The 22,575-nt window shown below is 40.5% G+C and overlaps 1 protein-coding gene across 1 annotated transcript; it reads right to left on the reverse strand.

The window, feature by feature from the left end:
- Window positions 1-1,779: 1,779 nt before the first annotated feature.
- On the reverse strand, window positions 1,780-22,129 carry GNS (glucosamine (N-acetyl)-6-sulfatase). Its single transcript, XM_009095058.4, has 14 exons — window positions 21,894-22,129; window positions 21,313-21,372; window positions 20,457-20,663; window positions 19,297-19,362; window positions 18,763-18,861; window positions 16,290-16,457; window positions 12,870-12,952; window positions 11,385-11,503; window positions 10,655-10,758; window positions 10,193-10,294; window positions 8,883-8,990; window positions 8,107-8,217; window positions 6,121-6,281; window positions 1,780-5,342 (listed from the first exon to the last, which is right to left on the reverse strand). The coding sequence occupies exons 1-14, from the start codon at window positions 22,032-22,034 to the stop codon at window positions 5,267-5,269; spliced, it is 1,605 nt and encodes a 534-aa protein (XP_009093306.3). The 5' UTR covers window positions 22,035-22,129; the 3' UTR covers window positions 1,780-5,266.
- Between the last annotated feature and the right edge of the window lie 446 nt (window positions 22,130-22,575).

A 22,575-nucleotide genomic window follows, 5' to 3' on the forward strand; every position in this document is an offset into this window, starting at 1 on the left:
AGAAGCTTTTGAAGTTACTATACGATTTCAAAAGACCTGAAATACTTTTGTGAGGTTTTTGCCTTGTTAATTTGAACACTTCAAAAGCAGAGGAAAAAAGCCACTAAGCAGGTATCCAGTAAAAAAACTGTAGTTAGCTCTGTAGTGTAAGACTTACATGGTTTTGGTATTATTTTAAAACATCACAGCTAAGCAAAACCACAACACGCAGGTTGTTTTGCTTAGGATTTTCATGTTGTAGGAGAAGAGCTCTATGTTCTTGGTTTGGATCAGTCATTGTAATGTTTTCCTTTCATCTACTGCCCATTTTAGTTAGCTGATAACAGAAGCTAACTTCTGGCCTGACAGAAGCCTCAGGTCAAAGGTAGATTGTGTGAGCTCAGCTCTGCAGATGCTTTCACTGATTTTCATCAATAGCATGAGAATATCCCCATGAATCTTTAGTCTCATCCTTGATGCCTTTGCTGCCAACACATAGGAATCTAAAAAGTCATTCTTGCCAAGCAAGTCATACAGCTGGCTTTTCCCTAGAACTTGCACAGGAAAAATGAGGAAGTGGGTGATTCAGTTGAGTTCTATCAAGTCCCACTTATTGCTGTTTTTAGAAAATGAGTGGAGTTTGGCAGCTGGAATAAGTCCAAACAACTTCAACACCTTGAGAAATCAGATTACTCTGAGATTTATGTGCAATTACTGGACCACTGCTCTAAACACAGTCCAGTGGATATCAAAATACTGACAGCTGAATCTGACTAGAGCAGCATCTGGAAAGCAAGATTAGCACTGCCCTTTCTTTCTAATAATGGAATTCCCCTGCTCCATCCCCTGAATGAAATATTAAGGCTATGTATTTCTTTTTCTAAAACAGGTGATTCCTTTAGCCTTGTAACAGCATTTTCTTCACGAACGTGGCTTGTTCTTAGAAACTAATGACAAGGAGATGTAGCAAGCTCTCATGACCCTGATGGTAGTGTCACTTGGGCTGTCAGTGGTGGGAATGTCTAAGTAATACAGAGCTGCCCTTTCTTGTGGTGCTACAGTAAACTTTATAGTTTTCATAAGCTGGAACATCAAAAGAAAGCAAGCAATGAGCAGGCAGCCATTAAATATTTTTGTCTACTTAATGGAATATTGCTACCTCCTTGCTGAAGGAGAAATGAAACTTGATACCACATGGTTAAGCAGAAATGCAAATAAAATGCAGAAATACATGTTTTAATAGCTTGTGAAGGCCTCAGACTTAAATAGGTTAAAGGTGTACCAACTCACCACCTTCTATAGTTCAGGAAATTTATGTAGCAGTTTTAAACAGAATCATGCAACAACTTCAGCTCCATAAGAGGGATTGAGGTGAAGAAGTAGCACGTATCTTATTGTTGGTCACAGTTCCCATTTTGGAAAAAGCCTCACATGGGATTTTAGTCTTCCTCTTTCCTGGGGCAGAACATATTACTCTTAATTCTGAACAGCAGTTTCTCCATTGTGCTTTCTGTTTTCCATCTATTCAACTACACCAGTTTCCAAGGAAATGCAAGCAAGTACAGGTTGCATTTCACTTTGTTCCCTCACCTCAGGGTTTCTTCCTGGTGCAAAGTAGTCAGGTGGTGTCCTGCTAGACACCAATGAGGTTCTCTGTGGCCATATGAAGTAGCCCATGTTAGGCAGGAAGGCAGTAAAGCAGAGGCTTTTAAAGGCTTATAAAATAGGAACTCAGCCATTACACACATGACACAGCTTATTCCTGCAGGAAGGTTTAACTCAAGCTCAGTAACAAAGATAGGAAGTTTGATAGGCAGTTTATTTTTTTCTTTCTTCAAAAGTGCAGCAGTGAACAGGGTCCTCTGGAAGGGCACTTTCTAAACAGATGTTCAAATAGCAGAAATATACTCACAACATGCTACAGCAAAGTATGCTCACATACAGAGAGACATACAAGAAGAAATTTTTAATTGAATCACAATAAATGACAGCTGTTTCATTATGTTCAATACTGTATTCAGCTTGATGAATCAGTCTCAAATTTAACTTGATTGGAAAGGTATTATACCTGCTTTGGGTGCGTTTCCATGTACACATCCCTGCTACAGCTTCATTCCCCAAAATGAAGAAGCCAAATTTTCTGGGCCCATGCTGGGTAAGCACGTACTGGCTGGATTCACTTATGCTGAAGTGATGATAATGAATGTTGGCTTGATTTAGGGTAACATAAGGAAGTTATTAATTGTATTTCTCCCTGTATAGTATCTACTTTACCAGATCAGATCATTAAAAAAAAAAAAAAATCACAGCTCTGCTTTTGGTAATAATGATTTTTTAAAAAAGTAAAAAACATGATCACATTTTATTTAAACTCAACTCTGTACCAGTAAGGCCCTTTGTTTAAAACTCTGTATGTTTAACATGAATGCCTTCCATAACCAGATATAGATGCAGCCATGGTCAAATAACACATGAAAGGGAATATCCAGAAAGACCATTTAGTTTTAAAATAACTTAGCTGGGAATTAGATCTGGATGAGAATCAAAGATCCTTCATAGTGGTTTTTTTTTTAATTATCAAGGATAAGAATTAACACTGTTCATTTGTGGCTGTAAAAATATTCAGAATTAACTGCTTTATGGCAACAGACACAAGTGATAAACTACTCTAAAAGCAATGGAAGGCAGGCAGCTCTTGGTTCCTGTTCTTTCTTTCACTACATGCTTAACGATTTTCAGGTCTTTAGCAAAAGTGGGAGCAAATCAAATATTCTCCTAAACCACTAAGGACTGATGAATTTAATTCTGAATTTCAGTTTAATAGAACATTTACTACCTATGCCAGATTTCAGGTATAATGTGGTTCTCTGACAGTGAGACTGTCATATTACTGAGCCTTGGAATGAAATGCTTTACAGGTATGTGCAGACAGCAAGAGTATTAATTTAGGTAAAACATCTGGTCACTCATACTGAATAATCTGCATCAATTCTGTCAACTTTCATATTACTAATTAGGCAAAAAATAAATAATTCAAAAGAACATGTCCTTATTAGGGCTTAAAATCACTTTAAGAAAAGACTGTATTAGAATTATATTTCTATACCCATAACAAAGATGCTTTTCTAATAAGGAGCAACAGAATGCCCATTACTTGCACTGAAACTTAAGCAGAAACCTGATGTACAACCCAGATTTGATAGGACTGATGAGGGTTTAATGTGCAGCAGTCAATATATTTCACACTGGCCTCCACACAGCTACCAAAATGAAGTTTAAACAAAGAACAGGTCAGAAGTGCTAGAATTCTCCAAGCAAAACACTACCTACACAAGGTCAGTAAGAAAACCCTTGGGAGCATGAAGACAACTTTGGTTTGGTTTCTAGAGACAAAACAGTGTATAAAGAATACTGATGGCCAATACTAAAGTTGAGAAACAAAAAGCAGGATAAAGCTACAGTTGTAGTTGAGAAAACAAAGTCCTGAGTCTTTGAAAGCATCTAAGGAGTCTGACTATCCAAAACCCTCTGCATTTATACAGATGCCTCAGCTGAAACATTACCTTTCAAGCTTTTTTTTTTTCTTGCAAATATTTGGTCACTTGTGAGAGATTAGAAACAAAAGTTCTATAATAATCAAACCTGTAGACCACCACAGAAGTTTGCAACTCTAAGCTACATTAAGGACTTCTGTGCCTCAGAACTAAAAGCCAAGAAAATTCAACTTATTTTGTTGTAGCATCGCTTGTATCCAGTTGGTATATCTGCACACTGGGGTACACATCTTCACAGTTTTGAGTCATCCTCTGTTGCCTACTTAATGATTAGTTGAAATAATCATGCTCTCTAGTGGGGTAGGAGATGTGAAATAACTGAACACTAAATAGTTTTGCTACAATCTGTTTGACAAGGGAATGATTATCATGCCTGAAAACAGAGTTGATTTGCCCACAAGCAACACGACTTGCAGAAGGTCCATAATTCAGTGTTTCCAGACGGTGTTTTGCCAGTGAATCTATACAGAAGTTACATGGTAATACAAGTTTGTGTGTTTTTCAGGATTTAGAAAGATACTCAAGTTTGGGTGCACATGATGGCTGCATTTCAGATAAGCCTAATCAGAAGGCTGAAAAGACATCACCCTTTTGGAGGGAAACCAAGTGACTTCTGACATGCAGACCTTTGGTGTGAAGGCCACTTTCTGCAGGTTCCAAGTAGCTGGGTCTCAATCAAAAAGCAACACTCTATGAAGCATTTAAACTGCCTAAAATAGATCTTAGCCTAATGTCTAGTGAGCAATAATTCTATGATTTATTTTTACCTAGATGCTTTCAAAATAATTTACCTTCAAGAGTCAAATCAACATAAGAAGTTAGACAATTCGAGAGATTTGGAGGTTAGAAACAGATCACCTCTACTGTGGTACCCTGGTTGTTGGATTTTGTTTATTTTAGTATTACTTCTGTTTGTGTATTAAAACAGACTGAAGAGTTAGCTCAAAGCACAGGCACACTTACTTGAATACTTGTTAGTATCAACAGTCTCTTAACTCACTAGGAAGTCAGTCTAAAACCCTAAAAGGTTTTTCAGTAGTACACAGTAACCCAGCCTAGCAATTAAAACCAGGAGACTGAAATTACATTCTTGTTTGCAAGCTACCAAAGCTGTCCTACAAAATTCATTGGTCTCATCTCAAAGTGGTCTCATTGCAAGAGACTATTTACTAGATGGATGTTCATTCTGTACAAGACACTTGCTACTCAGATCCTACACTTTTGACTAATGCCCTCCTACTCTCTTTTGGGCTAGTTTGCTATTGTCCTTAACAGCCTGGAGCTCAATACAGGAAACCAATAATTAGGCACAGATTTTAAGAAGGTCTGTGACACTGAATATGGGTGAGCATTACTGTGCAATAGCACCTGCCTATCTAACCTGACTCAAATACACACTTATTTTTTAGAACAAAATAAACTGTTCAGATTCATAGACATAGGTTCACCTCTGTGCCTGTGATATGAAAAGGTACTTGAAAGACAAAGGTGGTAATCAACGATCTGAGCAAGACAGATTAGCTGTGTCTAACAATTTACAGTTAGAGTTCAGCCGTAAAATATATATATTGCACAAGGCAACCAGCTAAAGACAAGGGGTTTCCTTCCAAACAGGGTTTGAAAAGCCCATTAAAAGTCTTCCAGCTGTAATCAGCAAAAGTTAACAGAGACAGACCTGCTGCAGTCACTGGAGAAACTGGTTGGGAGCCCATTGCAAGAGGCCCCAAAGGGTCTTACAAGAACTGTGCAGAAAACCTCCGAGCCCGTAGGCCGTGATTGCTGAACATGAGCCGTGGGTCAAACCTGTACCTGGAGAGAGGAACAGAGTCAGTGTCAGCTGCTTGGCTTGCAGTGACCACCAGCACTTCTAGAGAGCTTTGTGCTAGAAGAGCTCTGGTACAAGGCTCTCTGAGAAGCTGCTTCCTCAGCAGTACACAGCAGTGACAATTTCTATTACAACAGATAAACTGTAACAACATGCAACCAAAAAGCTGAGTCTCCAAAGAAATAAATCCTAGCTACAATGTACAGGAGCTACCTTCTAGCAGAAAGCTTTGCTGTCCCAAATGACCAACTTATGTTGCACTTTGAGGACTCCGGAAGGACATTTTAAATACTGCTTAAAAAAGCTTTGGTGCAAATGATCAGTGACTGAGTTTTGAGGCACAAAGTGCTATTTACTTCCAACAGGTAATACAGACAGCTTAGGTCCTGCAGGAAATGTTCTTGCAAACGGCATCTCCAGGAACAATCACAGCTAGTACTTGAAAATACCTGCCTACAGAAACCAGCAGAACTTTTCCTGGTTTGCAGGCAAACCTGAGGTCAGTGTCTTGACTACTCAGAACAGCTGAAGTGTATAGTTGCTCTAAGTCAATGTCTGACAACATTAAAGTACTAGTATCATATCAAAGTTATACACATTAAGTTAAAATATAGATTAACCATTAAAAAGCAGCAGCATCAAGAAAACATCTCTACTAAAAAAACAGTATGTACATCATAAATACCCTCTATAAAAGCAGAGTTTAAAAACTCCATAGTTCTATTTAAAAGTGTTACAGTAATGAAGTGTTACAGTGTTTACCCGGGATCAAAGACACCTGGTGTACGGCAAGTTGCTCCTGAGCAGGACTGCAGCATCATTAGTCGATAGTTCATCTTCTCTAGAATTTCTTGATCAATTGTTTTAGCAATGTTATTGATCTGGTGTGGGTCTGCAGTCAAGTTATACACTTCCACAAACACCTGTAGAATAAAGTTCCTGCACTGTATTAAGTCCTGAATGCTAATTAACAGTCATATTATTTGAGAAGAATGCTCTATGGCAGCACACAGTCTCAGATGTTAGTCTGAACTCTGCTGCAGCAGCCCCACACGTAAACTGTGTTCAGCCATGCAGCTGTGTGGTCAAAGACAGGACAGCACACAAGCAGTTTTGCAGTAGCACAGTTTTGTTGGAAAAGTTTTTACTTTCACCTAAAGTACTCACCTGCCACAGCAGCTTCTTTTCCAACATTTGTCTTATGACTGTAAGACTACAGTAAGAGGCCTTGCCTAAGCTGGCAGTCCTTTCATTAATGGATCTCAAAATAACTTTATTTCATGACCATTACATCAACATTCTGTACTCATTAGCTACTTTGAGCTATCATACTGAGACAGGTGTCTTAACTTCATGTACAAAATAGTTGAATACAAGAATGCTACAGCCTCAAACAGAAAAAGCTCATTCTGTGTGCATGTACTTTGAGTTTTGTCTGGAGGATTTTAGGGCAGATTTGTTTTTTGGTACATTAAATCTCTAGACAGTTCCCTGGGACAAACACTGGTCAATAGTATCTCAAGAATTTAGCTGTGGTTTTGTCTATGCTAGAGTAGGAGGCCTGACTGCAGATGGTACTGATAAAAACTGGCTGAGTTGTGTCTAACTTTGATAGACATATCTGGGCAGACTTTGGCCTTTTTCTTACAAGGTTCACTGCAAGGTTATAGAAGCTACGTTGCTGCACCTTTCCCATACTGTTGGTTTTATTCCATCTAGCTCAGGTGTGCAGAGTGACCCAAAAATGCCACAGCTGTACCTTCTTAGTAGAAAAATCCCAAAGTGACATGAAGAGCATTATTGAGTCAACTTTGGAGACTACTTTTACAAAGAAATCAACAAGACTTGTTTAACTTGATCATAATTTGTCAGAAAGGGGAAAACCAAAGTCCAGGGTCTGCCAATTGATATTTTGGTTTCCTGTACAGCTTTTCACACTCTCTAACTGCAGAAACATCTCGTGGGATTTCCTCCCCTGGCTCAAGTTGCTCATCGTAGACTACCATACAACATCTTGTGGTGCATGTTCATGCAGTGCCTGCACAGCTGCTGACAGCACAGTTTGTTAGATCTGTGACCCAACTGCCTCAAACCCCTCACCCTTGTTGGAGCAGCCATGAGCAAACAAGCACAACTCAAGATCAGCCCCATGACACACCACCTTTTGCACATACAGCACATGCTGCTGTAGTGAGACCTGAGCAGCCTCTGAAGGGGGGATGTTATGTCCCTTACACCCAAACTACTCCAGATAAGGTCAGAGACCTTTCTCACAGTTGTAACTTCACTGCTATTTTTGTCAGACAAACAAGCAAATAATAGATGAGAAATTATTAACCTGGAATTTCAGGTCTTCCCAAGTAAAAGAGTTGAACATAGTACCTCTGCTGTGTTTATGGTATCAGAAAATATTTGTTGCTTAAAAGAGACTGCTACATGGAGCTGGGCTAAGAGAGAGAACTGAAACCAGTCCAGCACAGCTCCCTGTGAGGCTGTCAGGTGGTACCAGAAGGTAATAATCATAGTTTAGGCCTCACTCCCCTCCCACACCCTTTTTTCCCCTTCTTCCCAGAACCCTGCTAAAGTTTTGGTCAAACATTCATAATAGGAGATAAGTACTTGAGTGTTTATCCTGCAAGCAATGCCAGTCTGCCTTTTAGAGTACTTCATGGAAACCTTGAGAGCTGATAAGAGTGCAGACAGACACAGGCTGTGCACAGTTGACATCTCCTAGTCAGACAGACTTACCTCCCGGTCATCAAATTCACAGTACTGCAGATCCCAGGAAGATGACAGGGTCCTCACGCAAGCATATGTGTTGTTATAGGAATCTTCACAGACACAGTCTGGGAAGCAGTGCTGTGAAGCAAGCAGCAAAAAAAATCTTCAGGGCAGAAGATTAACTTTTCCTAAAGTCTCTACCAGTTCATGCTAACTGCAGCTACCAGATAAACACCCAGATCTTAATTTAACATATGCAAATTTCCACTGGGGATTTCAAGCAAAAAACTCAGTGTTGTTATTAAACTCACCATGACTAAGTGCATTTTGTCTGGGAAACAAATGCACATACACAGAAGAGAAGAGCACAACACTACTGAAGACAGCACCAATGTGATGCTTTACTTTAGTAAAGCAAAGCAAACCTGCTTTGATTTAGAGTAACTAGTGACTTAAATAATCACAAACAAGAATTGTGCAATAAGGTTACTGAAAGTTTAGAAAGAACATTATGTCATTGCCACACACTTGACTTAAGCCCACACCTTCCTGCATCAGTCTCCAGCCCTGAGGCTCCATAGATTCCAAATGAAAGGATTTTTGTGCTCTCTCTGGTCATATAGACATGTCAGTTCCACACTGCTGGACATCTCCTTCCAATTGTCAAATGCTGCACAGGAGCTACAGAGCTGGCTCCTACTTACCAACACACTGAGAGCTTACATACAGAACCAGGTTAGCCCACACAAACAGGTTTAATTCAGCAGCTAGTCCCTAATATTAACAGATCTTGTCTTACTTACTGTGACTCCAGGTCCTAGGCCAGGACAGGTAGGATCACTGCCATTGTATCCTTCTCCTTGGTACTCCACCAAGAAGTCTGATCTCCACGTGACATTTTTGTCTCCTCTCTACGAGAGGTTAACACAACTTAGTATCTAATGTGAATGTGAAATAGAAGAAATTCTGTGTACTTGGAATAACACTAACACTGTCCACTGCTTACTACTAGGCAGTATCAGTCTTAAATAATTAGCTTTAGGTTAGAAGGTCTTGTGTAACTGGAAGACAAGGATTAAACTCCAAAAATATTAGTACACCTTCCTGTGAGGTTTAAAATAATATCTTCAATTTATAAAGATCATGCAGTAATACCAAGTAGGAGTCACATGACCAAGTATTACTATCCTACAGACAAGATCCCTGCAACAAGGCTGTTTCCCTTTGATTTTTATCACATACCACAACTAATGGAAAAAATGCCCTTGGCAAAAAACCAACCAAACAAAAAAAGAAACAGCTTTAAGAAACAACTAGGTTTTAAGCTGGTCTATTTGTAGCTGCATTTTAAAAGACAGAGGAAGATGAAAGTTTACAGTTAATCTACAGCACCACCACAGGCATATGCAGCAAAACAGTGAGTTTCAAATTTGATTCCACCAGAGTTTAGAACAGGTGCCTTTTACCTGCTTCTGTCTAAAGAACAGCTTAAGGTTTGGATACAAGGTTTAAAGAGCAAAGCACCATTTTAAGTATGGATGATCTTTCCAAGCTTACTTTCCAAGTAAGCTGCCTTCAATTTATAGACTAAATTTAATTAAAACTAAACAGATCACCTGCAAGCAGCTTTATTTAAATAGGCTTCTGCTCACCTATTAAAAAGGTCAAGTTTACTTTATAAAACTACATGCACTCTTCTAGAGTTTGGAGGAAACACCAGCTCTACTGAAAATGGAGTCAAACCAAAGATTTAATAAGAACAGTCTGCTTTTCTCCTATTCCTATGCTGAGAAAAGCTAAGGAAAAGTGGAAGGAGAATGCAAGATGGAAACAAAATACAGGCTTCAAAACAGGAATTATTACAAATGTGAGAATTATCCAAAGGATGACAACTTTCTATTATAATATGACCACAAAATTGTAGTGCTTATGAAAATACATCTACATTTAAACATACCTACTTTTTTCACTCATCTATGAGCATCCCACTTGAAAACAACATCAAAGGAAGAATCCGGGTTATGACTCAACCTAATCTATCAAAGGAAGTAACACTGACTTGGAAGAATTGCTCCTGCAAGAGTCACTGGTTACTATCCCTGTCCCTACTTACCAACAGTGGCAGCAGTGACATCCCATCCATCTGGGTCTTATTCAAGTCATATCCCGCAATATCCAGAATAGTGGGCCCCAAATCAATATTTGCAACAAGCATCTGCAGGATGAGAAGAACTTTACTTCAGAAGTTCAGAACCTATTTTAAATACTCATATTTGTAGGTGCATCTAAACCCTACCTAATTTCATCTTTATGGGCTAATGAACCCTGTAACATGGAAAAACAATGGTAGGGAATTTGGAAAGTGAGTAATTTGTTTTTGTGGCCTGCAATGGCTTAATTTGATTCAAGCAGGAACAGACAGCTTTTTTATAAGTAGGCCTACACACTTTCTACCACTCAGTGTATTTCATTTCATGGAGATATATATATGCAGGGCAACAAATTAGCAGCTAAAGTGGTAACTGTGAAACATCATTAAAAATAAATCTGCACTGGGATTTCACACTTTTCTTACCTTGTTTGTCTGATTTGGTTTTATCCCTGGTCCTCGAACTAGCAATGGAACTTTGATATCAAACTCATAGAGCTGCCGTTTGTCTATTGGCAAAGAAAACTGGCCTAAACAAGAGAAGATGGAAAAGTTAAATAGTTTCTTGTTTACATTATCAGCCTTATGTTACCATAGAGTGGTTTGGGTTGGAAGGGACCTTACAGAGATCATCTAGTTCCACCCCCTCCCCCTCCCGGTATGAGCACGTTATTACCACCAGCCCATTTTTAAAGAAGAGAGCTTGTTAACCTGAACTATATTAAGAAATTGGAGGACAGCAGAGATAACATCAAAGTATAAGCCATATTTTACAAAGCTTAACAGCTTAGATACTGCACTTTTAGTTGTACAACATGATACAGACAAGTCTTTGACATGTTTTTACTAGATAACCCTCTTATACCAACTCTTCCTACAGAACACAGAGACCCTTCCTTTATTTCTGTCCTAATTTTCTGCACACCAGGATACACTGGTAGAAATGAATGCTGAAAGCCACAACCAAAAAAAACCCCCAAAAATAATAAAATCCCAAACACCCCACACTGCAACTCCAGGTTGTTTTGCAATTCAAATCAGTACTTCTGACATCTATAGTTTTTCACAGCTGCTGTTCACATTTTCTGGTGCGGTCACGAGAGTGAAAGGTTATGCAATTCCTGGATCCTCTACAAATAAGCAGTAAAAACGTTACCAGTGTGGAAGCCATTGTCTGATGTGTAAAAGATGTACGTGTTGTCTAACTCTCCATTCACTTCCAACTTCTTCACAACTTTCTCTATCAGGTCATCTACTGACAGCAGAGTTTGCCACCTATACAGAGACAAAGTACTTCACGTTTGAGTGTGAAAAATTTGGAATAACGCTGACTGCAAGTAGGGCATTTATACACCTTGCTTCCAGTCAGCAGTACATGCACTGGAAGTGAATTATTTTGCTTACAAATTCTGAAAACAAACTTCATAAACTCCTACACTTTTTTTTAAGGCTGCAATTAAAGATAGAAATACATTGTTTGTTCCCAGTTCTTGTTGATTTTTGTAGTGTCTGTGAAAGACACCAAAATGCAGATTACTTCTTATCTGGACACAGTGAAGACCAACCTTGAAGTGTGACAGTGACAGTCAGTTATCTACTGCAAGGTCAAATGTTATTAGGTCTTTATACGTAATTTAATATTAAAATGCAAAACAACCATGAATTTAGTTGTCTTTATGGGATCCTTTCTGCTTGAAAACTGTACCAGCTGTTTTGTATTACTCATGTAATGTTAGGGTCCATTATTTCAGTGTATCTCAAGCTTTCAATACAAGGTGCAGGTACAAGTTCTTTTCTTTGTCATGGGATTTGCTGCTGAGAAAACTGATTGCTTCCACTACCCTCTACAGACTAGTATCATGCTAAATTAACTACAGCTATTCAATTCTTGGATTCTGCTGTCTCTCAGCTTAAAACTTTGTTGCATAATTTTTACCTTCATGCTTTATAAAGCAAAAGTCTGAAAATTTTGTGTTTCTATCTCCAAAGTAACAAGATGAGGCCTGGTAACAGCTCAAAATGAAGATCAACACTTTAGATAATATTTGTTTCAAAACTTTAACAGTTTTGAAGCAAACATTTTGTTTGTGGTGCAAACATTTGTTTGTGGTGCAAACAAATATTCTTGCTCTTTTTTAAAAAAGGGAACAAGTCTTGTCTGCACATTATTCACCACATCCCCTTCATAAAAAGGAATCTAGCATCTCCCATGGCCAGTCAGGCATTCCCATGTACAGACTGAGAGATAAGATTAATAAATGAGATTAAGTGGCAGACAGCTCAACTACATTTGATGTACATCATGTAAGAAACTGGAATTAAGTGAAGAAGGTAAGGCCATTTTTTAAATAAAACCCTGTGGTGGACTGAAAGAAAAGCAATAGAGAGACCAGGTTTTTTTGTGACAAATAATGGCAGCATTTGTGAATATGGTATTTCTGAAGCCAAAGTTTATTTGCAAAATGTAAAGAAAGTCAGGAGGTCTTCTGAGACAAGTGTCAGAGAACTATTAGGGGTAATCTGATATCAACTGTTATTAGAGGTATCCTGATATCAATTGTCAGACTTACTACAACTTTTTTTAAAAATCCACACCTTATAAATTCTGATTAGAAACCTTAAGCAACAGAAAAATTCTTACCGCTTTCTGTAAGCATCATCAAGAAACTGTATTGAAGAGTTGCTCATTGGAGTCTTTGCTTGTCGAATTAACCAGTGCTTGTTCTAAAGGAAAAAAAAACAACAAAGATTAGAGTATGGGAGAAGTATCATGTTTTAAGCCTTTCTTAGAGCAAGTACAAAAACAATTCCTGTGAAAAAGTCAGGCAATGCTATCAAACTGATCTAACTTCAGTTTTCCCTGTTGGTTCATGTAAAACCTAAGTTTCAAGATTAAGATACAGTACAGCTCCATTATGCTTAGACTTTGATGTGAAGAAAACAGATGTGGATCTTTTCAAAGCAGTTCAGGGAAGAAAACTGTGAAAAGATCTAGGGAAGGCTCTCTCAGAGGTGAAAGTGCTATAGTGTAAGACAGATCTGAGGAAAACAATGTGAAGCATTGAGCATCACTGGAAGACTGGATTTGGTTGTCAGAAATGAGGTACTTTTGGGACTAACAGGTAGCAAGGTGGGCAAAAGTTTCTGCACCCAAAGCAATTAGAATTACTGAGGTTATAAACAGGTGAGTTCAAATATCTCTAACAGTACCACTATCAGATCCTTGGCAGTTTAAGAAATCAGGGCTGGTGACTACTGAATGGAATAGAACATTACTATTTTACTCAGATTTTGAATCCAAAACAAGAGCATTTCTTTAGCTGCAGCATTGTGAATTCTTCTAGATGCATTCCTAACTTTCAGAAACAGCACCTTTCTTTCTTTCTTTCCTCACCTACATCTCCAAAGTAATGACAATAATGTAATTCATATAAAAAGTGATACTCCCATATTGAAGGACCAGTCTGAGCTGGATCACCTGCTGTACAAATACATGGGAAGGTCTGTTGTGAACAACCTGAAAGTTAGAATCAGTGGGGATCAGAACAAAGAATACAGCCATGTCAGGGCAACTTTACACTTTTTCATTTAGTAGGTCAGAGATGACCCACTCATCACCCTCAGCTTAAGCCTGTATTTAGGTGGTCATTCCTCTCTGTAGAGCCTCTTGTTATGCAATTTCCCTCCTGTCACAAGCAAATGACTGAAGGACTCAGGCTTTAGGGACTCACAACAAAGTGACTCATATCTCAGTTCCCAGTGTTTTCTGCTCTTGACTACCGAAGGAAAGATTTTGGCATGGAGACTTAATACTGCGTCCAGTTTACTTTAATTCTGTTGCATTCAGCTGTTTCTCTTATAGGAGTTGTAAAACAATTCTCTGGAGAGACACAATCTATCTCAGCTGAGAGAGGAAAAAGTAAGCAAATACAGCACAAATCCTACCTTCAGCTCAGCAGGAGTTCTTCAGAGAACAAAGGAGCTGGCAACATCACCAGTGCACCAGCTACCTTTCACAAGGGCTGTGCTTAGGAGAGGAGCTTCGTAAGGCACAACCATACTGGCTAACTCAGGCAGGTAAGCAACCTAGTGCAGCAGAATCCTCCACTTTGAGTATTTTATTCTTCTTACCTTTCTCTGAAGTTTCAAAAACTTCACACAGCACTCAAACACCTTTGTGGATTTCAATAAACTTCACACTCAGAGTTCTCAAATCTGCTTCCCTGACATGCATCTTTCAGCATTTATATACAAAGTATTCCACCAATCCTACTGCTCCCTAAGCTCCCTTCTTGGAGAAATTTTAGGAGATGGAGACAATATACAATGTTGCAAGAAACAGAACACAACTGAACTTTGATGCAGGAAAAACAAGGCATGCAAGGGAGATACCCAACACATATCTTAAATAACTTCTCTTTTGGAACAGCTTAGATAAGACTCATCTGGTCTCAGACTCTGACCAGTGACATACACAAGAGTTTAATTCCTATTTTCCATGCTGAGATTCTGCCTAAATGGTTCCTCTTAGTAGCTCTTGCCCACATCCAGTTCAAGGAAGTGAGGCAACATTTCTTTAGGACTCAAGACTGTACAATCCAAGACTGTCAAGCAAGCATTACAACATCAGTGAGGGTCTTAGCCTATTTACATATTTACTGCTACTGTAGGAATCATGCTTGCCCTGGAGAACAAGAAGCTCTAGAACACTGAAGATCCTAGAAGACTTAGGCTTCAAGACCACAACAGTGCCAGCTGCACAAGCACACATCAGCTGTGTCTAGGAAGGAAGGTAATGTTAGTCTGTTCCTCTAGTAAAACTGCTGTATCCACAGATACTAGTTGCATTTTGTTCTGTATTATACAAATAATACAGAACAAAATAGGCAGAGCTTTTACACCACATAAGGGAAATCCACAGTGCATATTCACTGGTCAAGTTACTTCTAAATCACTATTTTAAAAGCACTCTATTACAGTAATGAAGTCTTAAGACAAAATCTGGAATCCCTTTATGGAAGAAAAAACCTCAGTCTGATTCCCACTCTCTAGTTTGAAACTTAAAAGGATTGGGCTAAAATATTTGTTACTGCCTGCAGCCCTTTTCTGTCCTTTCATTCATATTTTTCTATCATACTGATGAGCACACGGTCATTTTGCAAGCTCCAGTCCTCAGCTAAAAACAAGTCTCATTCTGTACTACAGGAGTCACAGTGACCTGAGGTATGTCTGGGCTCCTGATAAGCATTTAGGCAGCAGTATCTCAGTCTTAAGATTAGAGGCAAATCCTGAAGTGAACTAAATGAACAGTGAACAGCAATGCATCCTATATTTTAAATTACTTGAATCAGGAATAAAAAACTTTAGGTTTTCACCAAATTAACTGCATGTGAAGTTCACACACTGCCAGAGTAAATTGCAGCAGATTAGTCTGAACTAGACCATATTTGCTGGCAGTGGGAGGTACTGCCCTGTCACAAGGATGTCTGAATTTGTAACATTAGGTTATTTTAGGAAATAAGTTTTCAAAGCACTTACTAACCCTGGGCCCTATGGTTCATGATTCCAGAGTCCTCTGATTAATCTGACACGCTTTCACCTCAGGGAAGCTTTGCCATGAGCTCAAGGAATGGACTGCTCTCATCCATGAGCAGATGTGTGAAGGAAGAGAGGGCTCTTGCCATTCTTCACCCAAGCCTTTGAGTAGCACATTACCTATGTGCTCCCCTGAATATACCAAGAGCAATTATAAGAAATTTTTAAGAGCTTCAGAAGAGTCTAGAAATGGGACAAAGAATTCACTTTTTGTCTTTATCAACAGTAATTCCATTGTACTACTATATCACTCTTGCCACTATGTTGTTTTTATACAAGACATTAGCGGGCAAATATCCCAAAGTCACAACAAACTTATCTGACCCTGACACACACCGACTTAACCTGATTGAACAACCAGTAGTCATAGTACTCGCCTATTCTAATCTAACATGCAAGCCAGGGCTACTGCCTTCTGCTCTCACAAACTAGAATAACCTACACTGGCTCTTCCTAGTAAGCTTACCTTGCCATGAATATTAAAATTGCTGTTTCTTGGTGCACTGACATTCTGAAAGCTCTTTGTATACTGTGGAGCAGGTGTCCAAGGGGAGTGCGGCGCTGGGGTTGCGATCATCATAAAAAAGGGTTCAAAATTAGATTTGTACTCCAAGAAGTCCAATGACATGTTGGCCTGTGAACAGTGTTATTGGAGAAGAAAAGTCATGCCTCAAAGGAAAACAGCAACTATTTGACAAATCCAAACTAGACATTCATAATTAATTTAGAGCTCGGTAATTCTGCAAACATTTAAACTATTTCAAAAACTTACTGCTTGCTCATCTACAAATGTCTAGAACAGCAGTTTATAATAAAAATAACCCCAAGTGGCTCATGTTAAACAAATAATTTTCCTCACATCTTCAAACGACTTTCTACTTCAGACCCTTGCATTAATTAGACCTGGAAAGCTCATCAGAAGTTTGGGCCTATTCCAAGTGCAATAAAATCTACCTAAACTCTAGTTTAATGAAGTAAAATCAGAGCTTTCTTCAACATAGTCCAAGTCTGAGACACTAGGATGCCATTTCCCATCTGACAGATCCCAGTTTAAGAGCTTCAGCTTTCTTCAGGAATAGCAATACTTCTGAAAAAAAAAAAAATTCAGCCCCACTGTTTATAGCCTATGCTCATTCTACAGCAAGCTGCAAGATTACAAGGGTTGAAAACAGAATGTCTGGTGAAGAACAGTGCCAAAATGCACGCACTCATACCACTGCACTTTCATTTTTGTTTCAGCCTATACACAATTTCAAGGAGCAAGTTAAAAGAAGTTGCAAGTTCCATTTTCACTTCCCCTAGGTCAGCCTTTAAAATTACAGCTTCAAAGGTATTACTTGTAGATGAGTTCTTCAGTATTCAAATCTTGCAACATTTTCTTCCTGCCTGATCAGTACACCCCATTTTGGATACCCTTTTCTTTCTCTAGGAAAAAAACAATACACCAGGAATTCCCCCTTCGTTCCTTCTAAATTTAGAATCTAAGCAACAAGGGCTCAACTTCAGTTATGCGTCAGCAGAGTCAAGAAAGGATAAGAGCCATTCAGAAACTCATAGCGTGGCCAACTTTGATTTCATTAGGAGCTTAAATTGCAACACATGAGAAGTGCACTAAAAAGATTCAGGTGTTTGGATGCTTAATACCACACTCAAGTACCCAGGTGCCCTTACACAAGAAAGCTTGAGCATCACCTCACGCAACACAGGAACTCAGCATAAGCAATCTGTTCCTGTGCGCTGCCCAGCAAATGATTTGAACACTGTCTCTGAAATGCTGGATACACTTTTGGTAACTACAGGAAGAAAGAAGAAGGCAACACACTGAAACTCATGATACACTGCTGTATCAATAGGTAGCATACCACAAATAGGCAGTTTATGCAACAATGACCTGTTGGACAAAATGTTTACGAGCTGCTGAAGGATCAAAAAAACCCAGTACAATGCCAGTAATAGGATAGTCTCACTTCTGGCTTATCAATTCCAATCTAGCTTTAGACAATGTAAATCTAAATTTAATCAGACAGCTGTTCAGTACCCTAAGAAACATCAATCTGTGCTGTTGCTAGAGAGCAGCTGTCTGTATTTGAGCCCCCAGTGGAATTAAACTGGGTCTCAATGAAACACTACAAGACTGAATGAGACATTTCTAGACAAGAGCTTTAGCAAGTGCTAACCTATACACTGTAACACAGTACCAACCTATACACTGTAACAGCACATTAAATTATGACTCCAGCTTGGCAGAAGGGGGGACAATCCCACCCTTCCCCCCAGCCCCTGCTACTTGCCAAACAGGGCCTTAAGACAGCTGAAGTAACTCTTCCACCTTTCCTTAAAGGATCTGACATCTTTGTTACCTCTCTTTATTTTATGCAGATAAAGAGGCTAAAACCTCCCCAGTCAGCAACACGTTGCCCTCATTTACTATGAAGGATTGATTAGGCTTTAATATTTACAAGTTATCAGACTGATGGAGCTGGAGACTACCAGATAACAACACATCATAATACCTAAGAAACAAAACATGGTGTGAAGTTTATTTTTACATGCTCCCAAATGAAATCCTGACCCAGTTAATCTGTTAAAGAAGTTGCATATTATAATGAAACATATCCTTGTACAAAGTAATTTAAATCTCTGCCTACCTGTTCCTCCTGCAGCACAGCAGTCAGTATTAATGCCTCAGTGAGGCTACTGGCTAGCAAATGGCCCGCTGGAACCCCTTTCCTCTCCACAGCTCAAACATAAGCCTGTCATTTTTAAATATACTCAGTCTTGCTTTGCTGATAAATGACCACAGACCCTCATGACAGTACAATTGTCCATTTGTGAACTAATACAGCCTAATAAATTATCTCAGCCTTTCCCAAGTCCCCAGCATGAAGCATTATCTGGTCACAAGCAGTTTCTGTACCACACACTGCAAAATTTCTTACCAGTACATCTGTCAGATAATCTACACTGTAGTTCTCACCATGCCTTCGTGCTTTGCCATTTACTGAGAGAGTATAGTTGTAGTACTTTGAATTTTTCTCCTGTGAAAAAGAAAAGTGACACAGATACTTATTCAGAGCAACATGTACATTGATTATTTGAAACAATCCAAATTAATTGCCCCTGAGCGTTTGTGAAATAGATTATGAGCATCTGCCATAAGGATACTGCAAAAATTCTCAGAAGTGGTCTCCATCAACAAAACTGGTTTTAGTGCTATCTCACATTGCTCCAGCTTTAAAAATTTCTTTTTTGGCTTTAAAAATCGCTTTTTTTTTCTCTAGGCACTCAATAGGAGTACCCCTTGTAAAAGCCACAGATCCAATGTACAATTAAGGAAAAAGGGAAAGAAAATTTTCATTAAATCATTAGATGTTCTTTTCCTGCTCTTTCATAACCAGCTAAGTTAGAACAAGAGTTGAATTATAAAGCAACCAAAATTAAGTTGTTAAAAAAAAAAAGGAAAAGTCACATACCAAAGCATACCAAAAACTCCATCCGGGAGGGACATGACCTACTCCCCCTGCATCCTCTGCTCCATACTGAAAAAAGAGAGATCGTGACTCGCAGTTTCAATTGTGATGAATCAACGTTAGACATTATGTTTCATCTTCATGTGCTTTATTCAACCTTACTCAGAAGCCATGTCAAGCCAAATTCAATTTCAGAATGTGGAAAACCACATATATATATGCATATAAAAATGCACGGAGGGTCTATTAAAGAAACCAGGGCTCAATAACTAGACAGTAACTGAAAGCTTAGCAATCATCAGTAAAATTTAAATATTATTCCCTGCTCCATTCTGCACATGAAAATATGCAGAGATCCTGGAGAACATAGTGTACATATCAAATAATGAGCAGTGATCAAAACATCCACGTGACAGGACACTTGCAGGCTTTGTGATAACAGTTCACAAGATACTAAAGAGAATTCCACACAGACCAACAGCTTCCTTCATCCTCCCCCAAGAAGGATAGGAACTTCAAGTAATGCTAGCCTCTAGCCACCTCAGCGCCAAATAATCTACAACAACTAGCCTTTAAGACAGCAAAATAGGGAAAGTAGCTGCTGAGTCAGTGCCAAACTCAAAACAGAGGGTGCCTTAGAGCAACACAACGGGTTTTCTCAGGGCAGTCCTCTCCAATCTACGTGGCTTGCCTGACTGCAGGCATGAGAGACTCTGCTGAGTCAAGGGATGCTCAGAGGAAGCCAGCTAAGTTTCCCTTCCCCTGGCTGCCTCAGGAACATCAGAACACACAAATCTGTGCCTGACTATGAAGATTCACGTTCCATTGCTTTATTATACCACTGTTTTCCAGCATGAGATGCAAAGAAAACATGCTGTTAAGAACCCTGTAACTCATAGAGCTTCTGATCCAATTCCATCACACGAGGAACATGCAGTCTTACAGCTTTCAGTGCTGAATTTTACATCTTACTATGAACTACTAGAAACCATAACCTAGCTAAAAAGGCAAAAAACCTAAAGCACACATACAAGTAACTCAATAATAAAAGTGTTGGGTAAGTGCTGTAAAAGAGCTCTGAAAATACCTGTTCTCCTGATGAATTTGCCTTAGTAAGCACTTGACTCTTATAACAAACCACAAAAAAACCAAATACCAAATACCTCATTTAAATACTTTCCAGCAAAGAATGTTTGATAACCACACATAGCTTTGAGCAGTGCTGGGAAGGTGTATGGTTCTTGAATCTTCTGCCACAACTTGCTGCTACAGTTCCCTTCCAGTGTGTTATTGACGACATGATGATTATGTGGATATTTTCCTGTTAAAATGCTAGCTCGACTGGGACAGCAAAGTGCACTGGGGACATACTGGAAAAACAGAATGAGGAGATTTAATACTGGGATAATAAAACAATTTTATGTCAAAATTTATAGTTTTCAAATATCAGCTAACAGGTTGACTAATATACTCAACAGTAAAGCCTACTTCTTTCTGGACGCCCAGAATTATATCCAAAGTATTTTCACTAGTAAAAAACTGCACATGAAAGCAGCTTCAGGCCTCTGCAGCACATGCCCTTCAACTTCTCACCACCAGACTGGACATGGCTTTTAGAAAGGGCAAGAACCCACTAAAATACTGTCTGATCATTGACTCACTCCATTATTTTAGCCATGGAGGTACACTAGAATGTGAAAAGAGTGAAGTAACTTTTCATTGTGCATGAAGCTAATAAAAGTTTTAAGCAGCTTTTTTTAATGCTCAGACTACGCAGTTTTACTTTACAGATAAAGGAAGTGAGCCCAAGTGCTTTCAGAAAGTGAAACCACAGATTTTGAACCTCACCTTAAATTATATTCATTTTGAGACCTAAAGTAGGTAGTAATTGAATTTTAAAAACCCCACATCCATATCTACAGGTTTCATAAAACTGATACCATTTTTTGAGACGTCAGATACAAAAAACACAAATGCACATAGGCTCAGGAAGTTCAGAGCTTTAATGCAAACACTTACTGCATTTGCGAAGGTTATTCCCATCTGGGCAATAAGAGTGTTAGTCTTCTTTAGAGGGGTCTGAAAGGAAAGCACCAAAATGGTATCAGCTAAAAATGCAAGGATGCCAGGTGAAGCCAGGGACTTGAAGCAGGCTGCCTAGAAAAAGGCCCAACACCACAGGTTTTAGGAACTACCCTGGCAAAACATTAAGAGTGCGCTTTCCTTCTCGCTGGGGCCTGGCGCGGCCACAGCGATTGCACAAGCCGGCCCGAGCGAGCACAAGTGTGGAGTGTTTACAGGGGTATGTACAGCGGCTGGTCTAGAGAGGCCCCAGCCCCGGCCCAGCCGAGACCCGGCGGCTCCGCAGGGCGGCCCATCCCACCCGTGGCAGCCCCACCGTGACGCTCCTTCCGCGGGGCTGCTTGGCCTGACCGGCTGCGGGCGGGCCGGGCCCAGCGCGACCCCGAGCGACCCTCGCCCCACACCGCGCCCGCCGACCTCGGTCTCGCCGTCCGACAGCCCGGTACGCGACCCGGGCGGGCGGCGAGCCCTACTCGCTATACTGCCGCCAGCCCCGCGCCCCCCCGCCGCAGGGTTACCATGCCGCCCAGGCAGACGTCCTGGTCGTCGGTGAGGATAAGCACCACGTTGGGCCTCCGCGCCTGCCGGACTGCCCGCGCCGGGCCGAGCAGCAGCAGCGCGGCCAGCGGCAGCGCCCGGAGCAGCGCGGCGGGGGACATGGCGGGGCCGGGCGGGTCGGGGCCGCCACAGGCGCGGAGCGGCCGCGGAGCCGGAGCAGCAGCGTGCGGGCCCGCCCCGCCCCCGGCATATGACCCGGGAGCGACGGGGGGTGGAGTCACGTGGCCCGGGCGGCAGCCGCGGCCCCGCCCCAAACCCCGCCCCCATCCCGGGCTGCCCGCGGAGGCGCTTCCCAGGCGTGAGCTCCGCGCTCCGCTGCCGAGGGTTGGGTAAACATCCACGGGAGGCGTGCCGGCAGGATGGAGCCAGCTCTTCTGGGCAGAAGAATGGTCATCTCAGCCAAGCAATAGGGCAAGAGGCAACGGGCCGAGACTGATGTACAGGAAGTTCCACCTGAACATGAGGAAGAACTTATTTACTGTGCTGGTGACCGTGTACTGGAACAGGTTGCCCAGAGAGGTTGTGCAGTCTCCCTCACTGCAGATATTGAAGAACTGGCTGGACGCAGTTCTGTGCAATGTGCTCTGGGATGACCCTGCCTGAGCAGGGAGGTTTGAGCACTCAACCATACCCATTCTGTGA

The sequence above is a fragment of the Serinus canaria genome, chromosome 1A, assembly GCF_022539315.1.
Source record: "Serinus canaria isolate serCan28SL12 chromosome 1A, serCan2020, whole genome shotgun sequence".
Taxonomy (NCBI): Eukaryota; Metazoa; Chordata; class Aves; order Passeriformes; family Fringillidae; genus Serinus; species Serinus canaria.